At 39.3% G+C, this 19,078-nt stretch overlaps 1 protein-coding gene across 1 annotated transcript in view; it reads left to right on the forward strand.

The window, feature by feature from the left end:
- Positions 1-19,078, forward strand: part of cfap74 (cilia and flagella associated protein 74) — a 68,658-nt gene that overhangs the window by 34,003 nt on the left and 15,577 nt on the right. Inside the window, exons 23-32 of the mRNA XM_079896241.1 lie at positions 5,638-5,725; positions 11,386-11,559; positions 13,271-13,404; positions 14,944-15,163; positions 15,989-16,105; positions 16,193-16,293; positions 16,380-16,496; positions 17,297-17,400; positions 17,473-17,528; positions 18,165-18,284. Of these exons, the coding sequence (XP_079752367.1) occupies positions 5,638-5,725; positions 11,386-11,559; positions 13,271-13,404; positions 14,944-15,163; positions 15,989-16,105; positions 16,193-16,293; positions 16,380-16,496; positions 17,297-17,400; positions 17,473-17,528; positions 18,165-18,284 (1,231 nt within the window). The remainder of the gene's footprint in view (positions 1-5,637; positions 5,726-11,385; positions 11,560-13,270; positions 13,405-14,943; positions 15,164-15,988; positions 16,106-16,192; positions 16,294-16,379; positions 16,497-17,296; positions 17,401-17,472; positions 17,529-18,164; positions 18,285-19,078) is intronic.

Genomic DNA, 19,078 nt, shown 5'->3' on the forward strand with positions numbered 1-19,078 from the left:
CTGGAGCCTTTTGTGGGGCGTTTTTGGGGGATTTTATTGCACGGCTGTCTGGAATACTTGATTGTGATTGATTGGCTGGATCCTGTGGTCAAATAAATTAGGGATAACATTCTAATTAAAACACAGACAGAGTTTTTGGGATCTTTGATCTCTCTGAAGAGGTTTATGTTTTGTTAATATCTGGATGACTGTATACACCATCTCTGTCATTCTACACTATTTCATGAGACTACAATTACATCCATCCATCCATTATCAAAGGTTTTATGCTCAGTATATATTAAAATTAATAATGTCTTTTGAAGCCTATTTTTTTTACAGTCATTTGCAATAGTAAAGTCAACAATGGCTACGTTTACATGCACAACATTTGTTTCAATCGGACTTAATTCATTCCAAATTAATGAATCTGAATGTAGTGTTTACATGAACGCTAAACGTGATCGGGTTGATGTCCGCGTTTATATGTCACAAGCTTCAAATCGGAATAGATTTTTTGACATGCGCACACTGGACATATATACAGAGTTTCCTGCTGTTTGGGCATAATAACTATTCTCCTTTATTTGTTTTAAACAGCAGACTTAATATTTATCCATTTCTGGTCATAATTTGGAGACAATGAGCATATGAACCGTTGTGCCGCTGCTTATATTAATCACACAGTTAAAATGCCCAAAACCAGTCATCTGTGGATGAGAGTCTGAATCAAGCACTTGTGAGCCGTTGTTCTGCTCCACTTCACAGACGCAGTGAAAGGAGAATGACGGGACACTCATTTATATGACACTTTATTCAACAGGAAGAACAGCTCGTTCCGCGCGTCATTCACATGTGCTTCATTGATTCAGCCCATTCACCTGTCCCCTGTTTATTATCTCGTTAGCTCCTTTCTTTGCCCTTGTACTTAAGCCCTCAATTCCTGCCAATTCTTGGTCCTGGATTGTTTAACGTCAGTGTGTACTTCAGTCCTGTTTATTGTTTTGATTCTTGTATTAAAGATCTATTTTAGTATCTTCATCATCGTGTGCTTTCATTACTGCCACCCACTGTGACATAATCCAGGACCTAAAACAGAGATTAAATAATGGATTTGCCAGCAGTGGAACTGCAAGGAAGAGCGCTCGGGGACCACACAAGGGATTTTTTACTTAATTTCCCGACCACTCATTTATAGTATTCTACCACACCAGCCTTAATGAGCAGACGAAGGCACGAAGGCAATCTTTTTAGACTTTGGAGAGTGGTTGCTGGCCACCTATGGATCCTCGTGTCCTGAGTCCATTCCAGTGAGAGGAATTCCCAAGTCTTTTCCAGTGAGAGGAATTCCTGAGTCTGTTCCAGTTAGAGAAATTCCTGAGTCTGTTCCAGTTAGAGAAATTCCTGAGTCTGTTCCAGTGAGAGAAATTTTAGAGTCCATTACAGTGAGTAAAGTTTCCGAGCCTGCTCTCGAGAGGAAAATTCCAGAGCTCAGCCCAGAGAGTGTCCATAATGGCTCTGGCATTTTGTGTCTGGGCCATACACACATCTACTCCAGCCCCTCAGTCCAGTGTCGTCTCCTGCCCGAGTCCACTCCGGTGTCGGCTCCTGCCCCTGAGTCCGCTCCAGTGTCGGCTCCTGCCCCTGAGTCCGCTCCAGTGTCGGCTCCTGCCCCTGAGTCCTCTCCAGTGTCGGCTCCTGCCCCTGAGTCCGCTCCAGTGTCGGCTCCTGCCCCTGAATCTTCTCCAGTGTCGGCTCCTGCCCCTGAGTCCGCTCCAGTGTCGGCTCCTGCCCCTGAGTCCGCTCCAGTGTCGGCTCCTGCCCCTGAGTCCGCTCCAGTGTCGGCTCCTGCCCCTGAGTCCGCTCCAGTGTCGGCTCCTGCCCCTGAGTCCGCTCCAGTGTCGGCTCCTGCCCCTGAGTTCGCTCAAGTGTCGGCTCCAGCCCCTGAGTCCGCTCCAGTGTCGGTTCCTGCCCCTGAGTCCGCTCCAGTGTCGGCTCCTGCCCCTGAGTCCGCTCCAGTGTCGGCTCCTGCCCCTGAGTCCGCTCCAGTGTCGGACCCTGCCCGGCTCCTGCCCCTGAGTCCGCTCAAGTGTCGGCCCCTGCCCCAGAGTCCGCTCCAGTGTCGGCTCCTGCCCCTGAGTCCAAGCTCCCAGGTCAAAGCCTATCCTCCCTGGTCTCCTGTACTACCTGTACCGTTCACCTGCCTATCAGCTGCCACGACTCCAGGACACCCCCCCCCCCCCCCCCCCCCAGTCATTTTTGGCGTGAGGTCTTTTGGGGAGGGGGGGTGATGTCAGGGTCATTGTGCGCTTTTATTACAGCCACCCAGTCCATGTCCATGGAGTCCATGGGCACATTAAATATAACTTAATATAACTTAAAATAATCAATGCATTTACCTCAAAATGTGTAATTCTCATTCTTAATGGTTATAAAATAAGCTCATCACCCCCCCCCCCCCCTTCTTTTTCTCAATGTAATTTTTTGGTTCCTTCTTTTTTGGGGGGTTGAAATAAGAGCCAAATGTGTTTTTGAGAGGTTTCCTGAGATTCACTCCGACCAAATCTCTGAAAATATGTTTGTGCTCGCATGCTGCAGAAATAGCTTGCTGAGCCCTCTACTCATGCCTGTCATCTACAGTGTAAATACTGTGATCGCTGGACTGTGTTTATGTACACTTGTGTTTGTGGATGAGTGCACACCAACATTTCTGTGTGGATGTTTAATCCTTGTGATTTTGCACAAATTATGTGTAAAAAACAGACAATTCATTGACAGATGTCATTTGTCCATTTCCGTTCTTTGAGATGCGAATGGTAAATCCTCTTTATTGTTGTGTTAATGCTTCACACACAAACATAGGTTTGATATAAGAGCTTTATGACATTTCAGTGTTTAACAGAGCCACAGTTTTAACAGGCTAGCAACAGAATAATCAAATAAAACACATCAGAACTTCATTGTTTTCCCTTTTCACATTGTTTTCAGTTCCAACACATTCCTCGTTATTTAGAACTGAAGAAATTAACCCTTTGAATCGGTTCACAAATCACACTGGACCGTACTTCCCGATAACAAGTGATCTTCGTAGCTCTTAAGAGCGGTCTCTTTGTGTGACCTCAGAATTATTCTAAACTTTTTTATATGCATTTCCCCAAAATGCATTTAACACGAACGTGCTATTAAAAGAGTAAGATTAAGCCGATTTTCAACACGCTTTGTATTGTTGCACATTTTTTATCCCCGCCGATGGAGAGTCGGATCAACAAAGGGTTATTAACCAAACAGTTGTAAGAGTATGTCTATCACTGAATATTGTATCGTGCTTTGTCTACTCTTTAAACTGCATTAAGGTAAGAATACTATGCAACAGCTTTCTGACCTGTACGGGATGGTGTTTTGTTTTAGGTGGAGCTGATGGAATGACAGTTTCTTTAATCTTTTAAAGAACGGTACTGGAGTCATAGTGTAAAAGTTCGCTAAGAAGTACTTCTGACTCAAGCAAGGCGGTATTTGACTCTGGTCAAGCCTAACCAATCGGAGCAGAAAAGTGGCCTTGGACGGCAACATGTTCAGTGCATTATGGGTGTTGAAGTTTTTCTACCTATATTTGGCAAAAGGGTTTTCTTCAGTAAAGCACCGATTTTTTTCCACCTTTCTACCACATACTGTTGGCAGCCAAGTTTTATTTAAAGCCTGAAAGTCAATCATGTCTATCATTCAGCATATAGCTTTTTGTGTAATGGTATAAATACTTGTAATTTACTTGGTGGGAAAGATTTATAGTTACTAATTTCTCTTTTTTTATTTGATGTGTAATAATGATCAACCCAATTTTCTGCATAAATGTGCCTATTATTTTATTATTTAGTGCAGATTGATCTATTTCTTATATGAAATTACTACTTTGTTCATCTAATTGCAATTTGCAATGTTTAATTTTTGCAAATTCACCTGTGGATGGAGGTACAAGCTTCAGGATCAGTGAAGACAGTGAAGTCCTGTGGCTGATCTTGGCAATGACAAGAACACAGAGAAATGAGGTTCACAGTGCTGCCGCTTTAGTGACATTTATCAGTGAAATGTGGTCTATTCTTGACTACGCACAAGGGATAATGGTGAAATCAGTGCTGAACAACAGTGCGATAGAGTCCTTGGGTGTCAGAAAGTAAGATGAAGGATTGTTAATGAGGAAGATGTATTGTTATTGTTTTAAATTGATGTTCCTGGTAATGCTGAATCAGAATCTCCCTCTTGCAGCTTCTCTTCTCTGATGATGTGGGCGGGGCTATAACCTGTCACTCACATGAGACCAGCCAATAGCAAACCACAACCATCCAATCAATTCCCCACAGACACAATCAAGCCCCGCCCACATTTGCTCTTGTTCCAGAAGCGTTTCACTCGGATATACACAATAGAGAAGAAAAGACTAGTGAAACTTCCGTTTCATGCCGACTTTAATATGTAATTACATAGTACCTTTGTACTTCGAAAATTGAAAAGTAGGCCTTTTACTGGAGTTATATATTATTTGGGCATCTGTGCTTTTACTCAAGGACTTGATTTGAGTACTTCGTCTACCACTGTGTGTAGAAGTGTGTTTTAGTTTGGCTTAAGTCCGCTAAAAATAGCTTTTTAGAGCAGAGGATGTGTCAGGATGTGTTCACAAGCAGGATCCAATCAGATTCCCGTCAGTGTGTTTGTTCCGTCGACAGATGGCCCGTGTGGCATCCCACAAAGCTGTTCCACAATACTGTGCCAAAACTATTCAAGAGCACCGCTCCCACTGATTCCATTAACTCGGAAGGAGCCATTCCTGAAACTCTGCTGGAATCAGATTAAACAATCTTAATTGCATAGATCAGGACATGTACACTGAGAAAGAAATGGCAGTATTCTGCCCTTAAATATGAATCCATCTGATTTTATTATAACCACATCACATTAATCTCATATATAAATGAATAAATGTCATTATGCAATTAAGAATACAGTATTTATTTACTTTAAAGCCTCAGTTTTATCAGGTGTTGGTTTTCAAGTTCATTGAAAGCATGTTAAATCACCATGGTAAACACAGTATCATCTTACTATTGTGACTGCAATCCTTGTCATAAGGCACTGCCACAGATTATTTTCCTTTTTCCTAAAATGATCCCTCAGATCATCAGGATCAAGTCAGTTAGAAATAGCAAGGGAACACTCTTATTATTAAGGGTTATTTTTATTACTGTTTTAATACATTTTAAATCAATGTTAATGTTAAAGCGCTTTTTTCACAACATTTTGTTTATTTTTTTAGTATTAAGCAGTTTTATTAAAAGGTTTCTTCCGGTGAAGCTTTTTTCTTCATAAGGACGGGTGTATCACTCTGAAATATCAAAATAAATGTTAATGTAAAATCAAAAATATACTCATAGAAGAGTTGTATTCAGGTCACTGTGTGTGTGAAATGCATTTTAATGTAAATACATTTTAAATAAATGAATAGATAAGAAAAAAAAGTTTTGCTCGTCCATAATGCATCAGTGTATGTGCACTTAGAAAATGATTATGTTTAATAAATAGACTACTAAATATTTGAAGTCTTGAAAAGATCATGGCATTATATATTTAATATTGATTAAAGAGTTTGTTTTTTGCATGTCTTTATAGACCGAGCTTGTATGCGGATGCCAAACGCTTCTTCAATAAGGACACAGGAGTTCTGGAGGTTCCTTTGACTGTACAGGTCCCAGATCAGGTAGAAAGTCTCTTTCTCAAAGCAAGGTTTCAGATCCACCCTTTTCTTTGTCCAGAGGCTCATTTTCAGTCTACATTCTTTATGCTTGTATTCCCATGGAAGCTGAATGCACATGTAATAACTCTCACTCTTCAAAAGGCCATTTTTCTTGTGCAAAAGTTGTATATATATTATATATATATATATATATATATATATATTAGAGGTGGGCATAGATTAATTTTTTTAATCTAGATTAATCTAGATTAATTTTGAAATTAATCTAGATTAATCTAGATTAAAATGGCTCATTTGAATTCTGACGAAGGCATTCAGAATATGTGTGCTACCCAAATAATGACTATAAAAGTAAGTCTTTGAGAACGGGTTTCTCAAGCCAGGTGGCGCATTAGACCAGGGGCTCATCTCCTGTTTCCAAAATGCATCACAAACTGCTTGAGAAAGCTGTTCTACTCATAGACTGTAAAAGGTTACTACTGTACTGTTACCGTCCGTAGGCAACATTAGGTAGGCCTATGTTATTATCAACTAATAGGCTATCAATTAGGGATGGGCGATATGGCCTAAAATCCATATTGTGATATACATTGCAGCCTCTTGCGATAACAATATATATTATAATAAAACCATTTCAGAACAGGTTACACAGACCCTGCTAAACAACTGCTAAATGTTTTTTGTTTTTTTTTAAGGGTGTATGTAGTTTTGAGAACATATATTGTGCAAAACTGTAAGTATACAACATAATTTTGCAGATAAATAAAATGTAAGTACACTAGCTGCAGAGACTTAAGTAGGTCTAATGTTTATTATGGCTTGGAGCTTATGAAACCCCAAATTTAAAATTAGAATATTGTCTAACTGATGTCTTTTCAGTTAAAAAGAAACACAACAACGATTCTTAAAATCGGGCGCAGACAGAGATTATGTGCTACACCACTAAGATATATTGGGAATAATACGCGCGCGCTGGTATTCAGTGATATCATGTTTCGTTTTGAATTTGAGGTGGTAGAACGGATTAGTCGTGTGTTAACTTACCGAACTGTGACCCCACACACTCTGTCTATAGTTTGCTGCTGCTCGTCGGACGGCTTAAATCCGAACCAAGTCCAAATAATGGATGTTGCACGGATCTTTTTCACCAGCTTTCACTTTCAGCCGTGTTTACTTGAGATGACGATGAATATGATGCGTTGCAGCCGGGTTTACCTCGCGGCCGCGGGTAGATTGCGTCATCATAGCTTGTGTAGTATATAGAGTAGTTCCCAACCCAACTTTGAGAATAGATTAACGGCGATATTTTTTTTATCGCGCGATAAGAGTCTCGCGTTAACGCAGCACGTTAACGCCGATAACGGCGCACCACTAATATATATATATATAGAAAGAGAGAGAGAGAGAGAGTATATAAACCCAATTTTGTGTATATGGATTTTGTTTACACTTTAATCCTCACTATTAACTAGTTGCTTATTAGCATGCATATTACTATGATATTGGCTGTTTATTAGAACTTATAAAGCACATATTAATGTCTTATTCTGCATTACCATATTCTACAACCCTTAAACCTAAACTTAACAACTACCTTAGTTACTATTAATATGCATTAATTAGGATTTTATCGAGGCAAAAGTCGTAGTTAATAGGTAGTTAATGAGATTTAGGCCCTAGTGTGATCAGATTGTCACATTTATGATAAAAATTTAAGTTGCATAAATGCATAAATCACTGCCATAATGCAAAGGTGGGTTGCTAGTGTTGATAAATAAGAAATGTCTCAGTTAATGAAACCTATACTCATCAGCTGGTCATTTTAAATTTTTCATTGTTTTAATTTTCTGTCTTTTACGAACCCGTCAGTAAAGGATGTTAATGGGAAATAGAAGTGAAATGGGGAGATGGTGTTTTAAAGGGGAATCTAGTGAAGTAATTCCCCCAGTTATCGGATATTGTAGATTATCTAGGGCTAGGCTATATAAAGAGCACAGTGTCTGTCGTCTTTTTTAGATTGTGAGAGCAGAATAAACCCAAAAAGGCATGAACTCACAATGCTGTGCTTAAACGACTCTGTCTGTCAATGTGACAAATGTGATCCTATCACCAAAAGCTCGTGTAAATGAGGCCTGTGGTATTCTGGTCTTTAGATTTGGCTCGGTCTCTCCTTAAACGCATGTCTGTAGGATTTATTTCACCCATTTTATATCAGCCACTCGGTGAAAATCTGTGCTGTTTGAAAATGCAGTTTAGCTGTGAACACAAGCTTACATCACGTTTGCCGTTTGCTTTGCTGAGCACCAGAGCTGTGTGATGACAAACTGGTCAAACGCTCATAATCCTCAGGTCTGGACACTGGTTATCTTCCCTGAGAAGAGATCTCATCTCTTCCTCTTTTCCTCGTCCTCTTCCTCAGCCAGACTCTTCATTCACGCCAGGACTCTCACTGATCTCAAACCTGTGCCGGAGCTGGCACATACACACCGCCTCACTTCACTATCATGCTTCAAATAACTTTAGTCATATCTGTAACTAATTATAATCATTGCATGCAAATCAACATGTTGAATTGTTGAGGAAAATGGCGATCAGACGGCTCTATTAATCATTTACACTTTAATCAGTCCAGTTTTATAAAACACATAATTCTAAAATCAAATCATAAAATAATATTGAGTTATTTCAGAAATCTTTCCTCCTCCACCAAAACCAGGTTATGAAAATGATATTTTTGAATATTCTCTAAATAACCTTTTTAATGTTTAAATGTAAAAATAGTCGATCTCCGAATGTGAATGAACTGACTCTGAATTTTAGTATTGCTTCTTATATGAGGATCCTTTTTCAAATACAAGGTCAGTATTGATTTTCATTAACGACAAAACAACAAATTATCCGTGAATTTATATGGAATTAAGCTTTAGGAGCTTTCCATCTTTACTCTCCTCCCTGTTACGCTGCATTCGGAGATCGACTATTTTTGACTGTCAAAATGCCGGCGGACGGAAACAACAACAACTACAGTGAGTTGTTCAAAACCTTTCTCTTTAGTAAACTCTGTGTACACAAACAATGTTCTCAATGCTGGAGTTCATGTGTAGAGCCCCTGGTGACACTTCCAGCACAGTTTCATGTTGTGTCGAGCCGCATTAGTGTTTTAAAAATAGCCATTTTTGATGCTATCATAGTCGTGCCCCAAGCACTCCCATTCAACAGGCAGTTTGACTGAAAATGAAACGTTTCCATTCTAATTATGCTTTTAAACGAAAGTTTGCCTCGGGTAGTTTCACAAAAAGAGCATAGGTTGCATTTTGGCGAGAGTTACGCTTTAAGTGTGTCCAGTTCTTCAGCTGTTCTGGCATTCAGGTCTCCACAGAGCCGCTTCCCTGCGACTGGAAGTAATGAATGTCTACTTCAGGAATGGAGAAACTGTCTTGATTAAAATAGGGAGACTCTGCTGGAGGGATATGAGTGGCACACAGGAGGATGTTTTCCTCTGCTGCGGTGACTGTCTTATACATTTCTAACCATGTGTAGAATTGTCAAGTCAAGTCAAGTATATTTGTATAGCTCTTTTCACAATACAGATTGTATCAGAGCAGCTTCACAGTATTAAATTAAAATAATACAACAAGGTTTGTTTCTAGTGGAATTTATTGATTGATAAAATTAAATTAAATATCCCCAAAATATCCCCAACTGAGCAAGCCAAAGGCAACAGTGGCAAGGAACCGAAAAACTCCATCAGGTGACCTAAAGGAGAAAAAAAAACCTTGGGAGAACCCAGGCTCAGTCGGGGGCCAGTTCTCCTCTGGCGTTTATGAACTAGAGGTCGGATTTAACTGTAAGATTAAAAATATTATATGAATGCCTGGCTGAAGAGATGCGTCTTTAATCTAGTTTTAAACTGGGAGAGCGAGTCTGAGCAACGAACAGTATCAGGAAGACTATTCCAGAGTTTTGGAGCTAAATGTGAAAATGCTCTCCCTCCTTTGGTGGATCTGGATATCCTAGGTATGACCAAAAGCCTCGAATCTAGTGACCTTAAAGAGTGCGATGGATTATAGGGCGATAGAAGATCGGTTAAATAGACTGGAGCTAAGCCGTTTAGGGCTTTATAAGTCAGTAGCAATACCTTGTAAATAATACGGAACTTTATAGGTAACCAATGAGTGATGATAAAATCGGTGTTATACGATCATATTTTCTTGATCTAGTAAGAACTCTAGCGGCGGCATTTTGGACTAACTGTAGCTTGTTCTGTTTTAGCTACTTTGATGGCATGGGCAAGGTTTGATCTGTACCAAATAAGCATGCCTCCCGAGTCTCTTCCTTGTGTCACTCCAGGCAGTTTAATGGATGGGGCCGATGAGTTCTCTGTAGCCGCGGGTCCATCTCCTCTGGGTCCATGGTCCATGTCTCCTGCAGGATGTTGATGTCTGAATTTTTTATTTCTGGGTTTCTGCTTTTGAGGCCAAAGGTAGATGATCCCATGCCTTGAATGTTCCAGCATGATATGATAAATGCTTTGTTGTCCATGGGGTCTTGGGGTTGAGCATCTGACGGATGTCTCTTAGCTCTGTTGATGTGGCTTGTGCTGGTGCTGTTGTGGATGTTCTCTCTGGGGAACACTGTGCTTTCTTACAGCTCTGGGTGGAGGTTGTTGGACTCTGTTGCTCTGTTGTGGTCCTGACTCAGGTCCACATCTTTTAGGGTCCTGGCGAAGACAGGAACAGCTGTCCTGTACAGATGGACATGGTCGTAGAGGCATGTGGGGTCAGGGTGGGGTGGTGTGCCAGGTGCACATTGGGTCTCAATGCACAGGAGTGGGAGAGGTGGGCATTCACCCGCTGGAGAGTGTCAGGGTGTGTCGTAGTGTGCAGATGGTAATTTTAGCGTTTGGTGGTTGAGGCCTTTTCAATCACTGTTTGTAGTGATGTAGCCACCCTCTCCTGTTGGGCTCTCAGATCGTTTGTGCCGGTGTGGATTATTACATGGTTTGGGGATCCCAGTTTCTCAACACTCAGTGCGCTATGAGTGTTCGGACACCAGAGTTTGGCCACTCTGTGTTTGGGAAAAAGCTTCTTTTCGTCAATAAATTTTCCCTTTGAATCAATTAAAAGAGCGACTTCCAGCTGTAGTGTTCCTTCTGTCGGTGTGGAGGGGTCGTGTGAGTGAGGGAAGGGTCTGATGGGAGAGTCAGATTCTGGCTGTGCTGAATCTGTTGTTTGAGAGTCGTGATCCGCCGGTTCCTCTGATGAGCTGAACTCGCCGTGCTCCTCTGTCCTGCTCTCTCCTGAGGCTGTCCCTCTCTCTGTGCTCGGCTGCGGGGCTGTTGAACTGTCTGAAGATCATCTCCTTGATTCAGAAAGGTTCACCTAAGTGTTCAGACTAGGTCTCACTTTGTAACAAATCTTTCCCTCGTCCCCCTAAAATTATACTTTTTCTTTTTTTTTTTTTGTCTTATTTCATTTCATTTTGATAAGATTCTTTCTATTTTTTAATGCATTTTTATTTTTTTATTTACCTTTATATTACTAGATTTGATCAATAAATAATAAATTAATTAATTTAAGCACATTCTTTGAACTTCAATTCAAAATAACTCACAATGTCATGCATAACCCTTTTAATTCACCTTAAAATATGTGCTTTCCCAGGTGAAGCCTGTCGTGTTCACGGCTCATGCTGTGGTGACCGGCTCAGACCTGCTGTTCGACCGCACCGAGCTGGACTTCGGACACTGCTCCGTTCACGAGTCCACACGGAGTTCAGTGCGTCTCACTAACTGTTCCCTGTTGCCTCAGGAGTTCGGCTTTGTGGGTATTCCCAAGGTGAGCACAACATCCAGTGCACGGTATTCACTACTTCAGTGAGCTCATTGTTCCTGCATTCAGTTATTACATTGTTTAAATGAATACATTTTGGTAACACTTTATAATAACTGCACACTATTAATCATTAGTTAAGCATTAGTAAACAGTTAATTCATCATTTATAAAGCATTAAGAGACATTTATAAGCAGTTTATAAATACAGCTGTAAATGCTTTATTCTTGATTTATAAGCATATCTATAACGTGTTTAACAATTGTATTTTCATAATTTATTAATGATCAATTTATCATTTTTAAATGAAGTATTGCATTATTTACAAACCAGTTATTTAGGAGTTGTCATTGATTCATAAGATCACTTAGAAAGTGTAAGTAAATGTAGTAGATGCAGGTAGTTATAAAGCATTTAGTAGTGGTCAGTGAACTATTTTGTGAGCTCATCTAAAGTGGGGACTAGTTATGCCTCGTAAAGCAGTTACAAAGGAGATTTAAAGACTCAGTTTTCTTCTAAACAGAAAAAGGAAACAAACACACACAGTGATACAGAACATAAAAATATTTAACAGCCTTTAAATCTCCTTTAAAAATGCTTTACAAGGCATAACTAGTCCTCACTTTAGATGAGCTCACAAAAATAGTTAACTGACCACTACTAAATGCTTTATAACTACCTGAATTAACCATGAATTACAGTAGAAATACTTGTTAATAAACCATTTATTAACACACTAAATAACTATTACTATATGTCTGAATAATAATATGAATGAATGTACATTTAAATACTTTATTAATCATTTACTTACACTTTCTAAGTGATCTTATGAACCACTGACAACTCCTAAATAACCGGTTTGAAAATAAAGAAATACTTCATTTAGAAATGATAAATTGATCATTAATAAAGTATGAAAATACAATTATTAAACACGTTATAGATATGCTTTTAAATCAAGAATACAGCATTTATAACTGTATTTATAAACTGCTTATTAATGTCTCTTAATGCTTTATAAATGATGAATTAACTGTTTACTAATGCTTAACTAATGATTGATAGTGTGCAGTTATTATAAAGTGTTACCTACATTTTTAGCTAACTGTGATTTTGTATATGTACATTTCTGAAATACATACTGTAACTTAGACAGTTTCCTCTGATAACAGATCACTCTAAATTGTTATATGGACTCATGCATTTTCTGTAAAGCTGCTTTGAGACGATGTGTATTGTGAAAAGCGCTATACAAATAAATGTGAATTGAATTGAATTTCACACACTTAATAAAACTCACGCCAGAGAGATGTCACATGACCTCTTTTGGTTCAGTGCATCCGCATTAAACTCTGCAACAGCGCTGAGCCATATTCAAAACAATACAAACACACAGCTGAGTGTGTTTTACCTGACCAACAAAAACATGCGTTTAGGCTTATGCTAACATTTGGTGTGTATTTGATGTTTTATTGTACCAATATCAGATTAATCAAAATAATGCATGCAAAACACATTTTCAATCAGAAATGAGTTTTGAGCTAAATCTGGTCTGTGACACATGGCTCATATTCAGAGGAAATGTGTAGAAATGATTTAAACTCAAAGTTGCTCAGTTACTGAGACAGAAAAGGAACATTTTTAATGATGAGATCCAGAGGCCTTGAAGATATAAACATACATGTACAAATATATCTTTTTCTTTCTCTCTAGTTTATTGATGTCCAGCCTAATGACGGTTTTGGCACTTTGCTGCCTTCTCAAAGCATGGACATTCACTTGATCTTCAGCGCGTCTAAGGCTGGGGAACACAGCTTCACACTCACCTGTAAAACAAGCATTAACAGGTGAGAAGACGAGAAGCAGTTCACGGAGGATCTGCGCAGATAGCATACTGTTGCAGCATTATTCCTCATTAAGAATATTCAGACATTAAACAATGTCACATTTAACACGTGCAAATGTCTATAAGAGCACGAAAGCTGGCAGTAGGATATGTAATTCAGTTAAATGAGAGCACATGAAATAAAAGCAGTTTACCATATAAAGCTGTCCAGTGCTGACTGTGCCTGAACACAAGGCTTCAGCTCATCCGGCCCCATCTAGTGGCCAACAGTGCAAACTGACAGAGTTCTGGCCACTAGCGTGCTTCCTCTATAATATGTATATATAAAATCTGGAGTTTTTTAAAGGTCCCATTGCATGAAAATTTCACTTTATGAGGTTTTTTAACCTTAATATGAGTTCCCCTAGCCTGCCTGGTCCCCCAGTGGCTAGACGTTTTGATGGGTGTAAACCAAGCCCTTGGTATTTTTGAGAAAATGAAAGCTCAGACGGGCAAATCTAGAAATCTTCCCCTTATGTCGTCATAAGGGGAAAGGTCACCTCCCCTTTCTCTTCTTTGCCCGCAAAGAGAATTTGGCCGCCCATGAGAATATGAGAATATACGTGAGCGTGATATTGGTTTTTCCTCGAGAGACATCATGGCTTGCAAACGAGCGAAGCATGGCAGTTGCTCAGTGTTTGGATGTACAAATGAACACAAAGGTATTTTTTTAGTTCCTTCATCCGAGCCTCTGGAGAACCAGTGGGTTATGTGAATGTCTGAACTGTTCAAGTTCAGACAGATAATCTTTCTCTCAAAGTCGTTCAATACTGTTTATTCATCAGTAAATCAAGCCAGTGACTAAATGATCAACTTCACATCGTTTCTCTTGGTAGGATGAAAATAATCTTACTTAAACTGTGATTAATATACAGAAAGCAATCAAAGAACAATCCCTTTCCAATCGCCCAAGCTGTCAATCACACAGCGCGAGTTTATCTGGACACTTGCCAAAACTCGTTATGAAATCAATGACGCTGTTACACTGCACAACGAAGCTCTTACTGTATTTATATACCTCATGTTTGCATTAGTGAAATCATTAGTGAGTGCAGAAACTGCGTTGCAATGATAAGATCTTTCACGCGATCAACAGACTGTCATCTGCTCAATGCTCATCATCACTGCAACCTTTTATGTGATGGGAATAGATCTAAATACTTAAAAAACTTCTCATGATTCGTTAATCCAGATAGCTGTAATAGTAAAAACGTATAATAGCTGTAATAGTAAAAGTATTCGAGAGAGTTCCACATGTAATGCTAGATATTTCATATGCAAGCTTCTCAACCAATCACAGCAGTGGGCATTTACACTGAAGTCTCACAGCCAATCACAGCAGTGGGGCTTCATAGAGACAGGAAGTAAACAGAGCGTTACTGACAGACTGGGAAGAGAGGAGCCGCAACAATGGAGAATATGAGGAAATAATCAACATTCAAGCAGGAAAACCTGTTCTAGTTGTTCTTCTAACTCGTATGCCTCTCTTTTCTTGACTCAGAGACTTCGTGTTGTCTTGTCACGCGATTGGCGTACAGCCTTCTCTGAAACTCTCTGATAGTTTGGTTGAGTTTGGCGGGACGGCTCTGGGTGACCGGACCACGGCAGTTCTGTATGTGGAGAACCGTCTCAGCGCCGGGCCGAGGCTCTTCTCCTTCTCTGTTCCTGAAGACTCAGACATCTCCATCACACCCTCTTCAGGACGTGTCCTGCCTGGACAGGTGCGGCTCACCCCTGAAACAGTTCACAATCACTCACATTTATTCTGCTTTATTATCTCGTTTCATTACTACATTTTTGCTTTTTGTTCATGCCTTTGATTCATCAATTAGGGGAGATCGGGGCTAGTTGTCACATTTTATTACAGTGAATATTTCTCATAATAGGTTTATTTTTGATAGTCAGATTATGTTCCTTAATAACTGAATACAAGGAGACATTTACAAGCAGATTGATTTAATTTATTTGAATACATGAAGTACACTAGGTTTTTACCCAAAATATCAATAATAACCAGAAAAAAAAAACTTTATTCATAATTTGGGACTTTTAATTATAAACAAGCCTGAAATACACTGGGTCTCTTATTGTGAAATGTCTAAGCTTTTTGCTTTTTTTATTCGCACACATGCTCCTGAATTCATTCTCACACATCAATTTTTAATTGTGACTTTTTTTCCAACCTGACATTTATGGAAAAATACCCAAGAACACAAGTTAACTTTATATGGTGAATACAGTGTTTTTCTTCTTAACGTGTGTCAGAGTGGTTTTATCATGCTCACTTAGTTTGAGAGATAAAGCATCTTAATTTACTAAATGTTTGAAACATGAAAATTGGAATTTGTGTAAATGGATAAGCTTTTGGAAAATGCACAAATTTGACTCAAATACTTAGAGAGATTTAGGTCTTGTGACAATCTGCTCATCTCCCTTATTTGTTTGCCCTGAAGTTTTTGTGTGAAAGCAGTCTCAGGTCTGTTTGTTTCAGCGTGCGTGTGTGTGTGTGTGTGTGTGTGTGTGTGTGTGTGTATGTGTGTCCTCAGAGGTGTCTGATCCAGGTGACGTTCAGTCCAACACTGTCTGATGATGTCATCAAAGCAGAGGTTCTTCGCCGGAGGAACGAGACCATCGACTGCCAACACACACAACCTGACACCAAAGTAAGGTTCACACACACCACATCACTTCTCACGCTCACAGCACTGCCAGCTGTTGCAACTTCCCTGCTGTTATTCTTCATTTCACAGAGCAAAATGGAAACTGAGTTGCTTTTGGTGAAAGATCAAGGCAGTAAAGTGACAAACGGCAGTCCCGTCCACTCGCCGAACCCAGCAGACGTTCAAGAAGGGTAAAACCAGTCTGTGTTTTATAACGTTGGCATAATTGTCAGGGGAAAATTGAAAATATAATTATATTTATATCATTTCTTCACAGCTCTTTTGAATATGTGTCTGCGAAGGCCTCGCTTCTGCGCTCCTTCACTGAGCGTCGCGTTCGCCATGTCATCTCTTGCTTCACTTCACCAGACACATCAGAGGAGCCCAGATACAGGTGATGATGGGAGAACGAGGAAAATGTTTCCTTCAAAAAGTCATTAAAAGTTATTCAAGTTTAACGTTCTCCAGGTAAACTCTGTGTTAACATGATCAATACTTCTACAGCATTGATTAATCTTAGATAATGTTAAAGTCCCCCTGTAGTCAATAATTGTATCCGTTAAAACTCATCTTTTATCACCAAAATTGTATATTTAAACTTTTTTTCCTTGAAAAATAATGTCTTCATGCCTTAAAATATCTTGAATGTAACTCGACACCCTTGCCTCATTTAGTATGCGCGGCTCTATGAATATGCAAATGAGCCCCGCCTCCACTCACTCGCTCAGCTCAGAGATCCACTGGTTGACGATCACACGTTGATCTGATTGGTTACAAGGTAGTTTGTGACGTCAGAAACACCAGCGATTTCAAAGCGTGTTTTTGAGACTGTCTTTGGTTCACTGCAGTTTTAAGGAGGAAATACTCAGCAATGCTGTCGACTTATGAACTTACACATGGATTGTCTTAAAGCACATTAAAAACACCACATAGACACATAAACAACATTAAAAGCTGGATTTTCACCACAGGGGGACTTTAATGTCAACATTTACTAATACATTATTAAAATCAAAGTTGTATTTCTTAATATTATTAGTTAATGCATGTGAACTAACATGAACAATTATCTAACATTAACAAAGATTAATAAATACTGTAACAAATGTATTGTTCATTGTTATTTCATGTTAGTTTATACATTAACTAATGTTAACAAATGAGACCTTATTGTGAAGTGTCACCATTGTTTAGCCCTCATGAGACGCTGTATCTGGAGTTACACTGTCCCGCTGTCAGACCGGCTCTGCTTCTCGTCTCTGACCGACACACACTCCACTTCAGTCAGGTGGCAGTCGGTGAGACACTTTCATCATCACCTTTACTGCTTGCTTTTTACCTGTTCACTTGTAATGGTTTCAACCTTGTAGGTCAGAAGGTGTTGAAAAAGGTGAAGATCCAGAACATTTCCTCAGAGTTTGTGAAGGTATCTTTTTCAATCATTTCTTAATAAGTCAGTGTAAAGAAATATTATATAATGTGTGTTGTGTAACTCACACTACCGGGTTTAGAATAAAAAAAAAATGTTTTTGTTATTTTGAAAGAAGTCTGTTCTGCTCACAGAGGCTGCAGTTATTTGATCAGAAATACTGTAAAAAATAGTGAAATATTATTCCAGTGTAAATCATCTGTTTTCTATGTGAATATATTGTAAAGTGTAATTTCTTCCTGTGATCAAAGCTGAATTTTCAGCATCATTACTCCAGTCTTCAGTGTCACATGATCCTTCAGAAATCACTCTAATATGAGGATTTGATGCTCAAGAAACACACACTGACCTACGAAAATAATCCCATTTCAAAAACAATTCAAACCAATTTACAGCTCAAATAACAGAATTAATTAAAGCACTCATGTTAACTAAAATACAAGCTTCACATTTCTGCTGTTAACGCATAGAATTCCAGTGTAAGTATATTTTAAAAAAAACTTGTCGATAGTACTGTACTGAAGCTTAAATATGTCTTTAATGTTGTTAATGGTAAAATGAAGTTCTTGTGGTAGAAATGCTGCAGTTCTTTCGTGTTGTGTTTGATATCAGCCTTAACCTGCTGCCTTTCAGCTGACATCATCTGTGCTGGATGTGAACGGGCCGTTTTCTGTGCTGAACGCCATGAGATCCATCGGTCCTGAAGACACACACACACTCCTGATCGCATTTACTCCCTCTGTGGCCAAGAAGGTGAGCGCCGCCGCCACACATACACACATCATAGCAAAAAGTGTTTCATATCATCGTCAGTATCTGAACTTGGGGCCGTCCGACACCAGCTGATTGTAAAATAGATATAACTAAATGTAGATGCTCGATAGATGCTTTAATATAAACAGTGTATTTAAAGCTACAGAGAAATAGATTTAAATAGAGTGATTAAAGTGCCCCTGTTATGTTATTTTAAAGGCCCCCTAATTTTCTCCTAAAACAGGTTTACATGCATCCAAAAAACACTTTAATTGTCTCATTATATCCAGTGCAGCATCAGCTCTTTTCTCTCAGTGTCTGAAACAGTTCGATCAAAGATTCAGTCTCTCTAAGCCCCGCCTCTCTGAGAGCTGCTCTGCTCTGATTGGTCAGAAACCAAACGCTCATTATCATATCTGACTCTCAGCTCTTGACACACAGTGATACGAACAGTAACGATGGCGTGGGTTTTACTGTATCAATCTCTGAAAACAGCGTCTTCTCCACACGAACAACACGAACCAAACTCTTCCAGTCTCAGATAAACTACAGTGTTTGAGGGCGGGGCAAAGAGACGCTGTTCAGCCAATCAAGACCAGAGGCTGTAAATATGCAAATTAGTTACAAACCTACATAGATTCATCAAGAACTGAGACTGGTATTGATGACGACTCGTTTCAGGCAGTTCAGAGTTTATCTTTTATTTTAGGAGACAATAACTTGTAGTGCACTTTGATCTTGAAAACTCTGCAGACCTTTTACATTCACAAATAGATTTATTATACACTTCATTA

This window comes from Squalius cephalus, assembly GCF_949319135.1.
Source record: "Squalius cephalus genome assembly, chromosome: 16".
In the NCBI taxonomy this organism is placed as follows: domain Eukaryota; kingdom Metazoa; phylum Chordata; class Actinopteri; order Cypriniformes; family Leuciscidae; genus Squalius; species Squalius cephalus.